The sequence below is a fragment of the Panthera leo genome, chromosome D3 (genome assembly GCF_018350215.1).
Source record: "Panthera leo isolate Ple1 chromosome D3, P.leo_Ple1_pat1.1, whole genome shotgun sequence".
Lineage (NCBI taxonomy): Eukaryota > Metazoa > Chordata > Mammalia > Carnivora > Felidae > Panthera > Panthera leo.
In genome coordinates this window covers 93760016-93780393 of record NC_056690.1, presented here as the reverse complement: position 1 = coordinate 93780393, position 20378 = coordinate 93760016, and the positions used below count along the sequence as shown (strand labels likewise).

The 20378-nt window shown below is 61.7% G+C and overlaps 1 protein-coding gene across 5 annotated transcripts in view; it reads right to left on the bottom strand.

Moving 5' to 3' along the window:
• The window catches only part of NFATC1 (nuclear factor of activated T cells 1), a 105392-nt gene that overhangs the window by 37621 nt on the left and 47393 nt on the right, over positions 1-20378 (bottom strand). For 4 of the 5 annotated variants that reach the window (XM_042909801.1, XM_042909804.1, XM_042909802.1 and 1 more), the window contains exons 7-8: positions 10605-10660; positions 6156-6288 (exon numbers count right to left, since the gene is read on the bottom strand). In XM_042909801.1, the coding sequence (XP_042765735.1) occupies positions 6156-6288; positions 10605-10660 (189 nt within the window). Of the gene's footprint in view, positions 1-3115; positions 4227-6155; positions 6289-10604; positions 10661-20378 lie in introns of those variants that run through there. The other variant, XM_042909805.1, reaches the window with a different exon arrangement.

The following is a 20378-nucleotide window of genomic DNA, read 5'->3' as shown; positions in this document are numbered from 1 at the left end:
TTTGGAGGGAATGAGATCCACGGTCCTGCTGTTTGCCCCCAAGCAGCTGCACCCACGGCCGTGATTCTGGGCAGGGCCCAGGGGGCTGCCTCCCCCACAGCTGGCGGGACCAGGCTCCCAGGGACAGGACGCCCATCCACAGCACGTGGTCCTTCTGTGTTTGGTGGCCCGTGCCCCGCCCCCTCCGCTTGGTCCCCGTGGGCAGCACGGACTCTGTGAAGGAGCCTTGGGCACTGCCACCCCCACTCCCCGGCCCCCAGTGTCCCCCCAGACGCGCGCCCTGTGGAGTGGGTCTCCCGTTTCCTAAGCAGGCCGGACTCGTGCTCGTTCGCACAGGTTCAGACCCAGGCGCCCCGTCCCACAGTCCACCCCTCAGTGTGTTGCAAGTTCAAATCCTCTCCCTGTGGCCAGCACGTCAGGGTCCGTGTGCCGTCTGACCTGGTGGTCAGGGTGTCTGACTGGGGGGTGCCAGGCACCTGGGAGGGAAACGCTTCTCCGCTTCTCCTTCGCCTGAGCCCTGCTTCTGCCACCTGGGGGCCTCTCACGACCGAACCCGACACCCAACGGCAGGGCCAGCGACACGTGGACGAGCACTGGTAGACGCGGCGTCCAGAAGGTGATACGGGAAACTGAATCTCTCCACGGAAGGAGGAGGCCGGCCTTCCTGAGCCTGGAGGATGGCTCCCGAATCCCTCTCCAGCTCCTCCCAGGCTGGTGGGGACGGTCCCCACCCAGGACATCCAGGGCCTGGCTCCTGCGGGCAAGGAAGACCCAGCTACACTGGACAGCCAGCTCCCCTCACCTCTACACGGCAGGCTGAAGATGTGGAAGCAGAAATCAGAACACCGGTCCCTCAGTCTCTGGCTGGAATAGCAGGAGAGCCAGTAAACGTGGGGACCTAATAAAATCAGCCTCACGCAGGTTGTGCGAGGCTCCGACGAGAAGCGACGGCAGAGCGTCCCGCACAAAGTGCTCACAGCCGTGCACCGTGCACTGGCCCCACTCCCAACGTGCTCGCTCGGCGGTGTGGTTATCACACGGCTCAGCTGACTCGGGAAGAACATTCCACAATGTCCACGGGGACCAGCTGTGCCACTGACCACAGTGGGCCTGAAGCCGGGTGTCCTGGGGTCATGGGACGGGCACCACTGACTTTGCTTTGCCTTGAGAAGGGAGTCCAGGGTGGGCAGGAGTCCCCAGAACGGACACCCCCTCTGCCACCTGGGCCAACCTGACCCTCCATACCCGTGGGTCAGAAACGTGGCAGTCTGCTCTGTCTGAGCCCCGAAGGTCTTCCGTGAGAGGCAAAGCTCCGGCCGCACGCACACGGGGCTCGGGTGAGGTCTCAGCCTGGCGGACCCCGCCGTGGACGGCGGCAGGCTGCCCTGCCGGGCTCCGCCCCAGCTCCTATCCGGTGGGGTGGGGACGCTCGCCCGGCAGGGCCTAGGGGTCGAGGACCACGTGCTTATGCCTCGCAGCCCTCTTCAGAAGAAGTGGGGGGCACAGTGCCCTAGGAAACTCGGCCTCCGCGAGCTCTGCATGGACCAAGCCCACCTCCTTGTTACCCACAGGACGAGGGGACGTGGGGAGTGGGTGCCCCGGTGAGGCCCGGCCCAGAGGAGTCTGTCAGAGGGTGCCCTCCCACCCAGCCCTGGGGGCTGCGACAAGGGCCCGGGGGCCCGAGGGGCTGTGAAGCTTCTCCCAGCTGAGTCACTACTAAGCATCTTTAGGATTTCGTGGAGGCAATTACTTTGGGACCAAACTTGAACGCGAAGGACTCAGAAAAGCAACGAGGCCCAAAGCTCAGTGGAAAAGGCAGATCCAGAGCTTGCTGTGAAGACAAGGCCACTGGGCTGACGGGACTGGAAGCCGCTGTCCGTGGTTCCATCTGCAGACGGGGCCGCCCCTGGAGAGCTGGGTCTGCAGGTGGCCACAGGAGGGAGACCGCCCTGGCCCTCGGGCCCGCAGGCCGCTCGCAGCCGGCTCCTCCCGTCGGCAGCCTCGACTCTGGGGACTCTCATTTCCGGACCACACGATGCAAACGGAACACAGAGAATCCACTCCTGTCTGCACCTGCCGGGGCGGAGGCGTCGCGTCCCTCCGCTCCCTATCTCGTGGGGGCTACCAACTACCGTAACCGCGAGGTCCGTGGCGAGCGGTGAGCCCCGCTCCTCCCGTGGTTCCTCCTCCAGCTGCTGACGTCGGGCCCACAGAGCCCCGGCCCCGCCACCTGGCTCCGAGCTCCCCCTACCCCCGTCCCGAGAGCGCTCTGTTTAGAGGAACTGCCCCATGCCAAGTGGTCCCCGGCCGTGACCTTCTACTGTCTGCCGGTGGTGGACAGGCAGGGCCCAGGGCAGGGGGCTCTGGCTGCCTGGGACCTCCAACAACGGTGTGTCCCCAAAGCCATCCCCACTGATCCTGGGGGAACTCCAGGACCGCTACCTGCTCAGCCACAAGCGACAGTGAGCAGGGGCCAGGAGCCATCACAGGCACCTTCTGGGAAACCGACTACAAACATCTCAGACACAAAGACGCACTCTCCGAGACTCGATAATTTGTCACCGTTTATTTTCTCATCTTAAAGACACACTGACCTCGGTATGTAAGTTTGAGGCCATAAGCAGAAATGCTTATTGCCTGAGCTCCTGCCCCCTCCCTGCCTGTCCCAGGCACTGGGGCAGCCGTCGGGCACATGAGCCCACAGAGTCACCGCTGACGTGGACGCTCTTCTTCCCCTCAATCTCAGGAGCCGCTGCCCACGGGTCAAGTCCTTCTCCACACCTAACACGAGCTGGCCCAACGGTGAGAGGTGCCCCTGCTCCCGGCAGAGTCCGCCCCGAGGCGGGCACCAGGGCGCTGACGGCCCGCACAGCCCAGCCAGGGGCCTGACGCGCTCCTTGCAGGGGCTGCGGGAGGCACAGTTAACAGGAACAGTGACACACAGGAAACGAGAAAACCTCTCTGGCTCCGTGTGCTCTTCGGCGTCTTCCAGGATCGCACCGGATGTTCTCACGGCTGCCTTCAGGTGCTGCCCCGGGGCACGAGCGGCAGGTGCGCACTCCGTCCCCCACCCCCACCCCCCGTCACACCCACGGCCAACACCCAGAGAGGGGCCCGCGCTCCATCGCAGCCCGGCAGGCCCTGCGTGTGATGCCTCACGGCCTCTTCCAGGTCGACCGCTGGGAATGACCCTGAGACCGGAGGCCCCGCAGACGCGTGTGGTGCAGACGGAAAGAGAGGAGGGCGTCATCCCAGGGTGCCGCGGTCAACTCGCTTGCCGTCCAGCTGTCAGAAGGTCACCGGCGAGCTGAGCCCAGCAGCGGGGAAGGTGACCAGAGTACGCATCCCCGAGCAACAAACGCTCTGATCCCCTCGCTTCCAACACCTGTGCCGCCAGGGGCCACACGGGGGCAGTGAGCGTCCCCACCTCTCCGCATGAGGGTGGCCTCCCGGGGGCACTGTCCCTTGGGGTCACATGTCTGAGAGCCCACCACGAGGACAACTGAGGCCACACCATCACCCGTACCCATGGCTAATTTTGACGGAAACCCTAGAGTGGCACTTGATTTTACACATTTGAACATGAAAATAAGTTTTTCGGGTAGAGTTTAAGAGGACTTACTTCCAAAGCCTTGCCCGTTTCAACAGCACATTTAATAACCTTGGAAAGAACCTGCCGTCGGAATGCACAGAAGCCAGGGCCCCGCTGTGCTTGCCCTCAGACGGGAGCCCGCCCCAAACAGGCCGATGTCTTCTAGTCCGTGCGGCACGCCCCGTCCGCTACAAAGCTTTCGCCGACACAGCACAGCACGCATCTTTGGGCTCAGAGTCGACAGTCGCGGTCCGTGAGGTGGGAGACTCACCCCAGGGGGACGGGGTGGGGGGCGCTGTCTAGGTGCCGAGCGCGGGTCTGTGCGTCCTGCTCACGGCCGGGCGAGCCTGGGGAGTGCACGGCAGGAGAAACACCAAACCGAAAACCAGACACACGAGTTCCAGTTTTTCATTCGTTCACTTATTTATTCTTAAAGCCACGTAAGGGTAGACCCCGCGATTCAGCCACGAGGTCAGATCCCGGCCGAGGGTCCTGCTCCAGGGAGCTTACAGCCTAGCGGCGCGTGGCCTCGTCCCAACCCCACAGGGCGGCAGACGCCTGCCGCCCCAGGAAGCCGGGCCAGGGCCGGGTGCTCCCAGGGGCCGACAGCGAGGATGCCTCAGGCTCCGAGGGGCTGGAAGCAAATTTCAAAGAGAGAAGCGTGGAGGGTCACGGAGGCCTGAGAGAGGCAGACAGGCCAGCAGAATGGCAGGTACGCCCAGCCCACAGTCACTGGCCCCTGCGCTAGGGGACAGACGACGTCTGGGGTGGAGCACCGGCTACAGAGAGAAGGTCCAAGTGGAACAGAGTCCAGAGTACGTGTGTGAGGTGCCTGGCACGTGGCGGCGGGGCGCCTGGCGGATGGAGGGTGTGGGGAGGGGGGCGGCGAGGTCTCTGGGGCAGGGGGAGAGGGGGGCGCCGGGGCACTGGGGTGGAGCGCAGTCAGGACCCCGTGGGATAAGGCTGTAGGATGTGATTCCCGCTGCAGGGCGGGGAGACAGGATGGCCCACACACTGCCCTCTGCACCCCATTGTCTTAGTAACATGTCCCTGGGGGCTCAGCGTGCCCCCCGTAGGAGAGATGTGCAGGTCACAGGCGGGGGGCCCTCCACCCCTGACACTGCTCGGGGCACCGTGAACTTGGAGCGGGGACTGCAGGAAACACTAACGTTAGAGATTTTCTAAACCGCTTTAAAAAGCAGTTTTTCTTAAAAGGCCTGGTTTTCTTTGAAACGTTCAACTTTTGGTCAACCACGCCTGAAGTTTAATTAGCATACAATCATTACATTTTCACAAAACCACTAAATATTTTCTTTTGTAGGATATATTGCACCTTATTCCAAGAACAGATAGGATTCACCGAGTTGCACGAAGCAGACCACATAACCCAGGACGGGGTCGCAGGCAAGAGAACAGACCAGACCGGCCTGGCGTGAGCGGCTCACAGGCACACGGTGCTATGTTGTGTGCGGTCTCATGACGTAATTTCACAACAAGATCGTATCATTCAAATCCTGAAAGGCACGGCTAACATTTGCCCCCAAAGTGGTTAATTCTAACGGTTTGATATCAACACGGATATTCTAGGGCTTTCTATCATCTACTCGGTATTATGTGTTACAGTCAGAGAAAACGAAAACCTTCAGAGAATCTTGACTTCACCAAGATAGCAACATGGCTGCTTTTTCAATAGTTTTTAGTGTATAACTTCTCTCTTAAATCACACGAATCTCCTAAGCTTTTAGAACAGAAGCTACCATACAAGAAGATTGCCGCCATTGATGACCTTAACACAAAACACAATGAAATCCAGGATGACCGCAGCTGGGACCACTCAGAGCATCAGGCGATGCTCTGGGGACGACATTCGGGGGGCAAAAGCAAACGCTGGTATTTTCTTTGAGGAAACACCTTAGAAAGCTGAAAAGGTGAACTGTCTTCTAAGTCCTAAGGCTGTATCCTCAGAATGCGTAAACACACAACCTCAACGAGGGTGGTTTTTGGTTGAGTGACAGGTACTTGGGCCTGAAAGCCTCACAGTCACAGGAAGGTGCAATTATGCGACCAAAGATGTGAGGTGGGGGTTTCAGCCCGAGCACAGAAATCGTTAATGTTAGTCAATGACCACATCAGGCACCAGCCTTTAGGCTCAATGCCACGGGTTTACTTCTAAAGGCACCTGCCAAATAATGATAACTATTTGGTTTTCCACCTTACACATCTACAGGACTTAAACACACACCTAGACCACCTCAGCCTTTGGGCGCAAAAGGGCTGCACTTTTTCTCCCCTCGGGCCATTCTCTATTTGCAAGCGGCCAGCAAAAATGACCCGTCATTATCCCAATATGCAGCCCCCACCCACAGCAGTAATAAAGGAAAATACACTGAAAGCTTCACTTTTTTTTTTTTAGGACTCAAGGACGTGTTCCTGTCAACAGGACAATAACGCAGCTTCCGCATACACCGCTTCACCCCGACAGCATCTTGGCATCTATGCGTCTCTTAGGAAAAGCACCCTGCGGGCTCATTCTCAGTGCTTAAGGTTAGAAAGACAGCGTTACCGTTCGCAGGAAGGTAGGTCAAGTGCTGATACTGGCTCCTCTTCCTCTTCCCGTTGCAGACGTAGAAACTGACTTGGACGGGGCTCGTTATTCTCGGATTGCGGAAAGGCGGTATCTCGACCACCAACGAATTCTGGCGAGCAAACGGCAGAGAGGAGGGAGACGGTGAGCATCTCACAAACACGAAGCACCCTGCAGTAAACAGCCCGCGTGGGGGCCACGGCGAGCGGCTCCCGACTGCGGGCTGCTTGGAAGAAGCTGCCCACAGAGAGTCTGCCTGGGGCGCGGGCGCACGTCTGGGCGGATCGAACCTGCCAGCACTACCCCCCCCACCCCCGGGCAGCCCGTGGATGCGGAGCGTGTGGGGGGAGGCAGGCTGGGGGCTTCAGCTAACATCCACCGACTCAGCCCCAGAGACAAGCCGCTGGTGCTAATCTGAGAGAGGAGCCACTCGGTCTTTGGAACACCCGGATGTATCTGCCTGCCCTAACCCAAGGGGTCAGTGGCCTTTGGAAACTAGAGAAAAGTTCCACGTTTGGCCCACGGATGGAGCTGTGAGCCCCTGTTCAGGCAACACACTGAAGACCCAGGAGACGGGCTTCCTGGAGACACGTGTCTGGGGACAGGTTCTCTGACGAAGGCTCGAAGCCCGTCATGGCCTCCCAGACTCCCTCAAACAGGTGAGCTCGACCCTAGCAGGTTGAGGGGCGTGTGGACAGTTAGAAAGAAAGCACAGATCGGGATGGGGGCTGTGGTGGGCACTGGTACCTTCCCATGGCTTAAAATACGAGCCGACGACATTTTCACAAAAATTGCGCTCCTTCAAGTGCGGGTATAAAACGAGGCACATGAGGCAGCACGGCATCGTGGGAGACGCGGGCTGGCGGTCAGGGGGCCTGAGCCCCAGCCGACAGCGAGCAGTGCACCAAAGTGCCGACGTCCTCACGGGGCTCATGCTGTACCTGATTTCACGGGAGGGACAGGATCTCACACCCAAAATGTTTCTTCGATTGCTTTTGTCGAATGATTTAAGTTAACAAGCAAAGAAAACGTATAAGAAAAATGCATCGTATCGGGTTTTGTTACCCAGCTTAATAGCAAAATTGATTGAATCAGGTTAGTAACGGAATCGTATGAATATTAAAACAGGAAACCGAACAGAACTTTGGGCCCAACCTGTTCCTGTTACAGATAAAGAAACCGAGGCAAAGCAGCCTGCTGCCAAGAGCTGCTCTGGGCCCCTCCCCTGGGACCACGCTCCCTCCAGGCTACGTGGTTTTGTCGTCTCAGTAACTGCATCCCATTTGGAAGAAGCAACAAGTAGCCTGAGCGTCTGGCCCCTTGCAGACGTGACCCTGTGCACGTGCAGCCGATGGTGCCGAGGACGGGTGCTGCGCAGGGTGGCTGCACTGCAGTTACGGGGGATGTCAGTGCCGCGTCTTGGCCAGGAGGTGGCTCGGGCGGCGGCGCGGCCCGTGGTCGGGAGCCTGGCTCGGGAGCACAGGTCTGGGTTCCCACCCGGCCTCCGCACACAGCTGGCGCCCACCGGGGGCGAGCCACTGTGGAGGCAACAGTGGAGTCTAGCGTCCACGGAAGAGAAGACAAGCAAGGAAGAGGTCTCGCTGACGCCGAGGAGACGACTACAAAGAGGCGTCAGCGGGAGTCTCCGTGACGGGTCACGTGGGGCAGGGGCGGGCGTGCCAGGCAGGGAGGCCCTCGTCAGCAGTTGGGCTTTGCGGGTTTGGTTTTTGTAAGTTGGAGGCAACTGGGGGTCACGTTCTGATGCGGGCACAGGCTGATACGCTTCACCTCTCCGAACAGGACGTGCACGACACCGTCCTCCCGGGAGCACGGTGAAGGGGGAATATGCAGCCACAGGACACGTGTCACCACAGAAACACCAGGCATTACAGGTGGCACACAGAACCCCACGGAGCAAGAAACCCCGCTGAGGGCTCCTGCTAGTGTATAGACTGCGTGTGCAGCACAATCCCGCTTCGTGCAGAAGGCACATTCAATATGACAGCCACGGCACACGTGTGTGAATACACGCACACCCACACCAGGAACAGCCTGGCAGGACACACGCCCACACGTCAGCAGTGGTGAAATTACACAAGGTGCTTCTATTCTCTTTCTCATTTTTTGTATTTTCCAAATTTCCGCAACGAATAAATACCCTTTTGTCATTAGAAATAATATGTAAAATTAAACCTCAGTTAAGAGATAAAGTACGTCATCATTCGCACGTACTGTTACGTTTCTTTTGGAACGCGCAGCTGTCAACTGCTAAGCTCCCTTTAAAACATGCAACCGGGGCGCCTGAGTGTCTCGGTCGGTTAAGCATCTGACTTCGGCTCAGGTCATGATCTCACAGCCCGTGAGTTCGAGCCCCGCATCGGGCTCTGTGCTGACCGCTCAGAGCCTGCAGCCTGTTTCAGATTCTGTGTCTCCCTCTCTCTCTGCCCCTCCCCTGTTCATGCTGTCTCTGTCTCTCTCAAAAATAAATAAACGTTAAAAAGACTCTATTACTACATTATAAAATAAATAAATAAATAAATAAAAATAAATAAATAAAACATGCAACCGTTCAAAGTGCAAAAGAAAGCCCAGTGACACGAAACCTCCCACAAACGTGGCAGGAAAGATCCTGATAGAGAAAGCTGCAGGATTTCTGCAGGTCTCTTCTTCCTGCTCAGGGGAGGTGCGCACGAGGCCCGTGGTGGTCTGGAGCGGACTTCAGCTGCTGGGCCTGCTGCACCGGGGGACCCTCTTCTGGAAGCCCAGCGCCCGGAGCCCACGGCGCTTGCTCAGGGCTCCTCAGGCAGCAAGAAATGCCCCGGGGCCAGAAGGAGCCCATGCACGTGCGTGAGCGTGCGTGTGCGCGTTGTGTGCGGTCCCAAGCGCGGGACCAGGCCCAGACAGCACGAAGGGGAGCCAGGTCCTGAGCACAAGTTTCCCTGGGACCAGGGAGGAATCTTTTCCACAAGACACCACTTGGACAGGCTTCTGGTAAACGGATCAGAGCTTTGGGAAAGGAGGCTTAAGTCTCAAGAAAAGATGCTTCGTCCCGATGGAGCCACCCGTGAGGACCCAGGGCCGGGCCTGCGGTAACCAAGCCGCCGTCAAAGAGCCGCCTCCGCGGCGGACAGGCATCGCCAGTAGTGACTCAGGTCCCACCAGCAGCAGGGCAGAGATCAGTTACCTGACGGCTTCGGCAAACCCCTCCACCCAAGGCTCCCCGTCCCCCGGCTCCAACAGCCAGGGCCTCCGGGAGCCCAAAGACAGCAGCAAGTTACTGTCCTGACACGATTTCTGAACAGGTGGACACCCCACGTTCCCCCACTGTCAGAAGAAGGGCCACACGCCTGTGCCCGTGGCACCTGTGCCCACACACCTGTGCCCGTGGCCAGGGCAAGAGCTACTGAGCTTGGAAGAACTCTGAATTTTTTCAGACAGTCACCTGCGGCCACAGTGTGTTTTGCGTCAGCCTGAAGACTGTTGCTCTTCTAGGATCACAGAGAACACACACACACACGCACGTGCACACACACACTCCGTGGCAGACGTTAATCCCACCGCGTCTGCAATCATTCAGAACACTAACGCCCTAGATACGCCAATTAGCAGGCTGTCCGAGTGGACAGAAAGTAAGACCAGCTACCTGCGGTCTGCGAGAAACCACTTTAAACACAAAGGCACGGACGAAAGTTCGGGGACGGAGAAGACGGGCCGCACTAACGCGAGCCGTAAGAAAGCTGGACCCGCTGCGTGATCCCAGACAGAAAACGTCCCCCGTCAACAACCACGTGGGCACCGACACGTGCGAACAGAGCCAAGGAGGCCGAGAAACGCGGTGTGGGTGCGTGTGGGTGTGCCGGGCGTCTGCGGCCCGGGATCCTCGCGGCGGCACCAGGGAGGCCTGGGCACCTGCCCCGCCACCTTCCGGCGCCCGCAAGCGCACCAGCTGATTGGCAAAATGGAATCAGCGGCACGGAGACCCGCCTTCACATCCAGCCAGTTCATGTTCAGAACAAGAGTCTACCGAGTGGCGGGAGACGAGGTCGTGCCAAGGACGCTGCTGGAGCTTTGCGCGGCCTGGCGAGCCCGGGCAGGTGCGACGCCCGCTCGGCGGCTCCGAACAGCCGGTCTTCCTGGCAGACGGCGGCGGCACTGTGTGCGGGCCCCTGGCGACGACGACAGCAGGAGGGTGGCGAAGGCCCCGTGCCCACAGTGCCCGCCACGTGACCGGGAGCAGTTACCGCGCCGGAGGGTCCCAGGCTTCCCTGTGCGGGCGGGGTCCCCTCCTACGGGGCACCCCGCTGTGCCGCCCCAGGCTGGTCTGGGTCCTGAGAGCACTGGTGTCAGGAAGCCCTTCACGCCGTTGGCGCGTGCCGCACCCTGACCCCGGTGTTTCCAGCGGCTCGTGTCGCAGGAAGCCCTACTCACCGGCTTGCACAGGCCTCTGTCCGTCTTTGCCTCAGCCTCCCAGATGTGGTGACCGTCTGGAAGAGAAGGGCAGAACGAAGGCCGTTACCCACGTGCCCTGTCCAGCACACCACCCCAATCCCCTTGCCTCCACCAGGCGCGGGCCGCCCCGGAGACCACAGCCCCGTCTGCTCGCACCGTGCTGGCTGCTAACGCGCGAGAGCAAGACGTCGCGTGAGCGCTGCCACCGGAGAGGACGCGCTAGGCCCACACGCGGGGGCGAGGAGCCTCGTGGAGCCCGAAGATCCCGGGCTCTGCGGGAGGGAGCCCCGGGCAGCGAGCGCCCCAAAACCCACCCTGCCCGCGTCCACAGGCTCGCCGCCCCGGCCCCGCGGCAGCCACGGGAGGGCTCGTAAACACAGGGGACGTGCCGGTGACCCGGTAGGCGGCGCGTGGTCTCCAGACCCGGACCCGGGCGGTGTCCTGGCTCTCAGACCCGCTGGCTCCAGCTCCAGGTGCAGCGGCGGGAAGCACAGACCTGGTTACCGCGTGCGTTCTGGGAGCAGAGTTTCTCTGAGTAACGAGTCGGGGCCCGGGAGCCACAATCCCGCCTCTGCTCAGAGTTGCGGCTGGCTGAGCGAGAGAACCCTTTCTGTGACCGCTTCTCGCCACGTCGGGATACAGAAACACAGAGCACGGCATTTGTAACTTTGCCCCAGTGGCCGTTTGCGTGTTTTTAAAACAAGGTAGAAAGGCTCCCGATGGGCCTTGAAAGGGCCCGGTGTCCCGTGGGCCGGGCCTGGAGGGAGGGAGCTTCGAGAAGCCCACTGGCAGGAACGACTGCAAACCAAGCTCTTGGCCTCTGGAAGCCCCTGGATGGCTGGCCAGCGCGACGGGGCCCGGCTGGGTGGTTACTGGGAATTAACAGCTGTCCGTCTCCTGCTGAGACCTCCCTCCTCCCCATCTCCTGTGAAGTCTGTCCCCAAACAGTCACAGCCGGACGCAGTTCCCGCTCCCATTCTGGTTTCAAAGAAGAGATGTACGTGCGTTACAATTCAGAAATTATCAATAAAGTAGACAAAATCTCCTTCTTCTGCCTCACAGTGCGGGCGGGCAGGGGTGGAGGGTGGAGACACAGGGAGGAAATGTGAGTCACACAGAGCCCGGAGCAGCGTCTGTGTGCCAGGACCACACCAGCCTCTCGGGACGCCTGAAGTCCCAGCACAAATTACCCACCAGATGAACCCACTCGGTGATAAAATGCAGACCGGCGGCCCAAGGGAGCAGCATCCACGTCTCCTCCAGAAAAACATAACAGGAAACTAAAAATACACTCTGCCGTTCTTAAAGGCATCAAGACCCACAAAGCAGCTAACTTTCTGGAGCCCCGTGAGCCCAGGGCGCGGGTGCGGAAGCATCTCTGTGAACCCCGGTCCCTGAGCTGGCGGAAGGTCCCGAGCTGTGTGAGCCAGGGCTGCGGCTCCAGGGGCCGAGCTCGGGGACGGGGCAGGCTCGTCCGGGCCGCGCAGGCCAGACGGGCCTTGGCCCCGTGGGCAGGGTCCCCACCCACTGCTTGCTTAAGGTAATCAAAATTACTCTTCCCGTAAGCACAGCTCCTATGTTCCTGTGCCTCTTAAAACAACTTCAGAGGGACACAGCTGTGGGAGTCACAAGCGGGGACAAACCTGGCCACTGCCCAGTCTCTGCCCGTCGGTGATAACCACGGCTCGAGTTTCCCTGAGGAATTCTCGAGTGTGTCCAGGCCTCCTGTCGAGGCGCAGAGAGCACACAGGGGGCAGGAGGGAGGTCGAGGCCCGTGACGGGCCAGGGACACGGCCACAAGGGGGCCGAGCACCCCATCCATCCTCTAGGAGGGGTCAGACCAGACTCGGCCTCCCTGTGAACACCTTGCAGGCTCATCCGAATAAGGAAACTGACGGAAGGCTCTGTGGGGCCCGCCGGCCAAGAAAGCGCTCCGGCAGAGGCCTCCTCCAGCCCCTCCTGGGCCTAGGGGCAGGGTCCCCCCGTCAGAGCGGCTGCCCGGGGTCGGCGAGCCACACGGTCCACCGTGCACGCCGCGTGTCAGCTCTCGCAGACATCGATCCCGAGAGTCACTCGCTAACAGAGCATAGGCCCGTCCGGACACGCTGGTTAAAGCCGGGCTTCTGGAGACCCCGCAGGGCGGGAACCAGCGGTCTCCAAGGCCCAGGGCTCTGGCCCCGTTTTCCCTGAGCCTTCGTGTCTGTGTGAATCACAGCCCATGGGGACAAGCACGCCGTGGTCCCTCTGTTTCCACTAAGGGCCCTAAACGAGTGGCCGTCCACTCGTGTGTCAGGATGGCAGCATCGCGGCCACTCAGCGTGGCTGATCGTCACGGACAGGTTCCCCGGGGCAGGGTGCCAGCAGGACCCCGTCGCCGGTGTCGTCCCCCCCCCCGCCCGCCCCCCCGAACTGGGAGCGTGGGGCCCTGCCGTCCGGCCTCAGGGCGTCCTCCTTGGCTGAGCACAGCCTCAGCCTCCATGGGGTAGGCGGGCCCCGCACGGCCACGGAGCTGCGGCCTTATCGAGAGCTCCGCAGGCCTCAGCGGGGAAACTGTGCGCAAGCCCAGAAGGAAAAATGTTCCAAACCATTAGGGAACTCCCTGCCGCGTGAGTCATCGGAAAGGCTTCCCCACCACACCCGCCCTGAGGCTTCCACAGCGCGGCTCTTAGTCACACACCTCCCGGGGCGGCTCGGGGAGGACGGGGCCACACGTGGAGGTCCCCGGCCTCCGCGGGAGCAGCGGCTGCTTTCCGGAGGCACGCTCGAGTCCCCGGCACGCAGGAGGCGCAGACGCCCGTGACTGGCTTTCGACCGAGTCACAGCGTTGGCCGATGGCCAGAATGGAAACAGCAGGGAGCCCCCGTCAGAAGGACCCCGCACCTGAGTGGCGGGACCTCGTTCCCTGGGGCCCTTGGCCGCGCACACGTCCCCCCCGTGCCCGGCTGCCGGCTCTGGGAGCGGGCTCAGCCCAGACAGGCGCGGACCAGCACCACAGCGCCCTGTCCCCGGGCTGCCGGCTGGCAGGAAAGGCAGCGAGCGGGGGGCGCAAACAGGAGGCCCCTCTGCACTCCCGTGGGCGCCACGGGGGAGACGGCACCCTGACCCCGGAGCAGTCGGGGCCGGCCAGGGCGGGGGGCTCCGGGGTTGTTCTGGTCAGCGGGAGGGTCCCCACACAGCTTGTCTTCATCCCCCCCCGCCCCGAGCCCCCCAAGCCCCTCCAGGCCTCACACCCTGGGGCGCCCCCAGAGCTGCTCCAACCAGTCTGCTTCCTGCAGAAGACTCCAGAGTGAGAAGGAAATCACCCATCGGCCTGGGGCTCAGCCTGGGCTTTCCTCACGTGGCCGAACGTGGGATTCCTGGGCGCGTGCCCCAGGAAGGGGGCCCACGCGTGCACAGGCGGTCACTGGAGCACACGAGCCAAGAGGTGGGCACAACCCCAGAGTCCGGCCGCTGCAGGAGGCTAAGCACGCCATCCATCCACAAGACAGGAAGCCACCCAGCCTTAAAAGGGGCAGAGTCCTGATGCGTGCTCTTTGTGGGCGCGAGGAGCTACGCACAGCAGGGCCCTGTCCTTCCGGGGCGGCGTCCAGAGCAGGCAGAGCCACGGGGACGGAAGTCAGCTCCGAAGCGGCCGGGCTGGGGAGAACGGGGTTAACGGCTAGCAGGTGAAGTCTCTTTGGGGAATTTCTGGAATTAGCGGGATGGCTGCCTGGCTCTGAACACACCACAAGCCGCTGAACTTTAAGTGGCTGAGCCGTGTGCTCTGTGAGCTGTACCTCAACAAAGCAAACGCAAGACAGAAGTCGCGCAAGGGCTGCGTGCGGCACGCTCCAAGGCGGCCTTCGGAGGAAGCAGAGGCAGCCGGTCCCTCTCCGTCCAGCTTCGCCCTCGACACCTGCCCCCTCCCGTGCCCTTCCCCTTCCCACCAAGACCGAGGGCCCCCCAGGTGCCTCCAGTTGCCTCCCTCCCCGCTTCAGAGGGACGTGTGCCCACGTCCTGGATGTCCCCGAGGTGCCGAATCGGAGGTGCGGGGCTGGGCGTGGTTTGGCACAGACCTCAGGGAAAGACTGGTCACCAGCCCAGAGAAAAGAAGTTTCGGTGACAACCTTCTCACGGCAGGGACGCGAGGCCTCTGGTCTGGCTTGGGGAGCCCCGTGGGGGCCTGCGGACGGGCCCTCCAGTGCTGGGGTCACCAGGCCCCAGGAAGGACTGGGGAAGGCACAGAGGTCACACCGAGCCTCCACCGGCCGCCCCTATCCCTGGGGTGTGGACCCCAGAGACCATGGCGGGACCCCACAGGGACAGCCCTGCAGGAGAATGGAAGGCCCGCCAGGCTGGGCTGCAGCTGTGTCTCCCCACGGGCATCAGGTCACATCCCGGGACATCAGCAGAGGGAAGCTGAGCCAGGAGAAGAGTGAGTCTGGGACCGGCTGTCCTGTGGCACCGGCCACGCTCCCAGCTGACTTTCCTCTCCGGCTGGGCCCCTCCTGAGACCACTCAAAACGTCTCAGCGTAACCGTGGGGCCAGCACTCGAGTCCAAGGCCGCAGCGTAAGGAAAAACCCTTCGTGGCACGGCGCTCCGGTTTGCCGCTTTCCTTCTGCTCAGCGGAGACGGGCGGCTTCCAGAACCACCAGCCCTGGGAACGGTCACAGGTGACGCTGTGCGGGGACACCGGTGCCCGCGTGGGCCCCCGGGCCCGCGGGACTCTCACCGCAGAGGCCGCCCGAGAACACTTGCCTGGCATCACCCCCTCGGCACGCTGACACAGGGGAGCAAGGTGGCAGTGGCTGTCCCGTCCCTCCCACATCCACGCCAGGGGACCCTTTTCTTTCTCGCCAAGTCGTGACCTGCGGGCACGCGAGCCGCACCGCCAGCTGGAGGCGTCCGTACCTGGGAAATTTCCGGAAACGCTTCAGAACCAACACACCAAGCTAGTGGGACCAGAAGCCCCGCAGCCATGGCCACAGCGCAGGGCAGAGGAGGAGGCATGGCCGCCACCGCCAGAGGGAGCGGAACACGACCTTGCAGGCTCTGCCCAGCGGTGGGCACCTGGGGCTCCCGACACTGTCACTGCCACGCTGTGCGGTCGGGGGCGGGGGGGGGGGGGCGGCCACACCCCAGGACAACAGGAGGCTCGTCACATACACACGCCCCCCCTCACACCCACACCCACAGACCACATACGTGAACTCACACACACCCTGACACACGCACGCCTGCTCACACACGTGCCCTGACACACACGGGCTCACACACGCTGACACACGCACACCTGCTCACACACATGCTCTGACACACACGGGCTCACATTCTGACACACACGGGCTCACACACACTGACATACACACCTGCTCACTGACACACGTTCTGACGCACACGAGCTCACACACAGACACACACACCTCACACACACACACCCCGGTGCACACTTGCTCACTCACACATGCTGACACACACACCTGCTCACTCACACACGCTAACACACACACACCTGCTCACACACATGCCCTGACATACACGGGCTCACTCACACTGACACACACCCTGACACACACCTGCTCGCTCACACAGACATACACACACCTGCTCGCTCACACACACTGACATACACACACCTGCTCACACACACACACCCTGACACACACGGGCTCACTCACACATGTTCTGACACACACGGGCTCACACACACTGACACACCTGCTCACACACGCACCCTGACACACACCTGCTCACTCACACACGCTGACACACATACCTGCTCACACGCACCCTGACACACACCTGCTCACTCACACATGCTGACACACGCACACCTGCTCACACACATGCCCTGACACACACGGGCTCACTCATACTGACACACACACCTGCTCACACACACCCTGACACACACCTGCTCACTCACACACGCTGACACACACACACCTGCTCACATACACACGGGCTCACACACGTTCTGACACACACGGGCTCACACACACTGACACACACACCTGCTCACTCACACACGCTGACACACGCACACCTGCTCACACACGCCCTGACACAGACACCCTGCACACACCACTCCTAAACTGGCCGCTGGAGTCCAGGCCTGTGCTGCGACCGGGTGCATACTTAACAAGAAACATCACCTAAGGCCCCCACACCCCCTCTGCTGGGAGGTGAGATTTCCGCTGCTCTGGGCCACGGCCTGAAGCCTCGCCTGTGAACACGAAATCGTCTGTGCCGATGGTCTGAGAGCGTCCGGGAGGCACAGGTGAGGAGTGAGCCGTGCCACATGCACACACACACAGGCCCAGGATGGACAGCTCAGGGGCCCACACTTCCCCCTCCACACTCAGCCCCCAGGATGCGCCCAAAGAAGCCTCTTACAGCAAAGTGGCCACTTTCCTACTTCTGGAGCAAACGGGCACATCTCCAACCCGTGGGAGGGAGGTGTGCTGACCCCGCAGCCCCCTCCCTCCCACAAGCCTTTTCACCTTGAACCCGGACCCCCGAAAGGACTTTGTTCACAACAGCACCAGGATTAGGGGTGTTCAGAAGCAGGTTGGTGAGGATCACAAAGGGGCGTGTGTAGGTGCAGCCGGGGGCGGGGCCCGGGGATTCAGGCTCACCGCCCGCTGAGCGCCTTCCCTGCCCACTGCTGGAGGGGCCCGGAAGGGGCGTGGGGGCGGCTGCCGCCCCCACGGACCATCCAGTCCACCGGGTGCACCCATCAAGAGCCCCTCTGCCCATCCCCCAGCCGGGAGCAGGTGTGGGACGCGTGCCGCCTCCCAGAGTGCCCACTGGTCGGCGGCTCAGCTCAGGAGGAGCCGCTGATGGGAGAGAACAGCAGAGCCACCTGGGGCTTGGGGCCCTGTGGGGGGGGGCGTCTGAGCGCCCCACGAAGAGGTTTCGAGGGAGCGATCCAGCGTTGAAGGGCGCTCACACCGTGGCCCGATGAACTGGCTTCCACGTTTACACCTCAGAGGCCCCACGTGTGGGCGTGGCAGCAGCTGAGGACGCCAGGCAGGGCCCCGAGACCGTGCAGACAGAACACAGCCGACCTGCCAGCTCACGGGGGCCACGGGAGAGGCCACGGGCTGAGACCAGTCCACACAACTGCCAGCAAAGGAAGGGCTTGTTCTTGAAGCCTCTAAGTCTGGGTGAGGTCTGCTGTGCGGCCAAGAAGCCGAAACAGGCTCTGTCTGCGGTTTTCAGGAATCACCACGGAACAGGCAGGAGCCCGCTCGGAGCCACCTGCAGCCCCGGTGTCAGGGACGTGATCTGGCACATCCAAACCAGTGACACGTTCGGCTCTGGCACCTCAGCCCTGCCTCCAGAGCAGAGCGAGTTCACGTTCCACGCGACGTCTTCACACGTGTGGAGCATGAGAGGGTCCCCTGGGCTGATTCAAACGTTCACACGCGTGTACAAATACATGCTTGATCCGCACCGCTGAGGGCAGCTGCAGAGATCTTCGCTGCCAGGGATGTGGGGGGAGGGCCGGTCAGCGTTTCACTCCCGCACAGGGATGTCCACGATGTCCGCAGGCAAGCCCTCGATGCAGGCACCCAGCACTGGACTCTCGGCCCCGCTGGGTAAGTGCATTCAGGTGTCCACACGCTCAGCAGCACCGTCTCACGTGCAAGCCACAGCCACTGACCCCAGTCCTCAAAGGAAAGGCTCTTCTAACCCCGGGACCTTTTGCGAAACACAGTAAAGGGCCCCCCCCCCCCCAAAAAAAACTACAGGGCTCTTCTGGAAAGCACCATCACGTACACAGCCAGAGCTCTGTGCTGTCACGTCCTGTGTGACACATCCTGATGTCCCTGCAGCCCCTCATCCTGCCTGGGCCGCCCCGAGGGACCCGCTGACGCCCACCGGAGGCCCAGAGCCGCCTACTGGGACTCCTGGCTCCCGTGCACTGACTGCTGCTCTGGCCACAGGTGCCACGAGACCCTTCTCCGACCCCCTTCTCTCATGGAGGCGTAGCCGCTGTGGCTGGCCCTCCAGGCAGGAACTGCCCCGTGAAACCCTCAGAAAGGTCTGGGTTGCTGGTGCGGGGGCTGGGGGCGCCCCGGAGACACCCCAGCAGCTGGGAAAACAGGGCCCGCGTTCAGGACTCCCACAACAAGGTCTCTCCGCTCACATTCTGGCCTTGGTGGTTTAGGGACTGAACTTCACAACAGGGCAGTGACCTCGTCAGAAGCCTAGAGAACAGCTCGGCCCTAACCTAAATTGGCTTTAGCGGTATCTCCAAAAAATCAACCAAGAAAAGCCCAGTTACGGCTGCAGAGGGCGTCAGGATGCGTTAGGAGTGGCACGAGGGCCACCTGTGCCTGGAGTCAAAGGTGAAAGAACGTTCTCTTTTGAAAACATGACTTTCACATACACGCGTGAACACGCAAACCATCTTCTTAAATACGAACACGCAGCCACCGACAGCGTCCAGACGTGAAAGCAGTGTTTACACCTGCCGGTGGTGGCCACGAGCTGTGACCACGTCACCACCCACACCCACGCCTCGCCGGCTGCCACGGGAGGGGGAGGGGGAGGGGGAGGGCCCCATGCAGCCAGCCTCCACGTGGCACGTGAGGCCCTGGAGTGGACACGCACGCGGGGGCTGATCAGGACGGGCGGGAGGTGAATCCCGCCCCGCCAAAGAAGCCACACGGTGCCCACCAGGCGGGGAGCACCCAGGAGGCGCCCGAAGGTCCCACCGTGGCGCCAAGGTGACGACTGTTCAGGAAGGAGGAAGAAAGCCGCGTGGACTTGTGCAGCAGCCAGAAAAGCAGTGACTCAGGCCAAGTCGCCGCACGGCGCCTGGCGACCCTCCCCCACGCGTACTTGTTCGTGTGTTTAAGCTCAAAAGGTTAAATCATTTCAAAATTAGCCTCCTCCGAAAAACAGTGTCCAGCGATGCAAATTCTCATCATCATCACCACATTTGGTCCGATTTTCTCCATAATTCACAACATTTTCCAATCACGTGCGTGATTACACGGGCACAAGCTGAGCACACAGGACCCGCCGGCCCGTTTTGATGGAGGCACTTAAGCCTCCTGCGCAAAATCAAGACCCCGTTGTGGACACCGGGCACCGCTGTGGATTCGGCATCAGCGTGGGTCCTGCAGCCATGCTCTCCGGAAAACGCTGAGCGGGGGCGCGGCCCCCTGCAGCCCAGCGGTGGCAGCACCGTGGGGGGCACTTGCCTGGCCAGCTCAATGGGGACCGGCCTCCAAACCACAGCTGCCCAGAGCTTCCGGAGGGACCGGCCACACGCACTGTCACCTGCCCCCCCCCCCCCTTGCTTTACTCTCATGAGTGCCCAGAGGCCTCTCCTGGGGCGGGGCGGGCGTGCACACACCTGCATCCGCCCTGCCGCACACCTGGGCTCCGCTCTGCACCCGGAGGTCTACACCTGCCACCCAGCAGTCTACACACACACACACACACACACCACACCACGGCTGGGAGCCCACAGCAGCACCCGCCTCTGCATCTCTGGGGCCTGAAGGACGCCACGGGGGTGGGGGGAGGCCGCCGAGCCAAGTGCGGGTCCCACGGCCGCCGCGGCCACTGAGCATCAGGACGCTCACCTCCCAAGGCGGCGATTCTGACACGAGAAGCCATCATCTACACAGGGCAGAACAGCGCCTCCCGAGACGGCCTGAGCAGCAGCCACCCGAAGCCAGGAAGCAGACGTGTGTCCGGGCCAGGCCGAGGGCAAGGGGCCGCCACGGCCAGCGAGCAGGGGTGGCCCCAC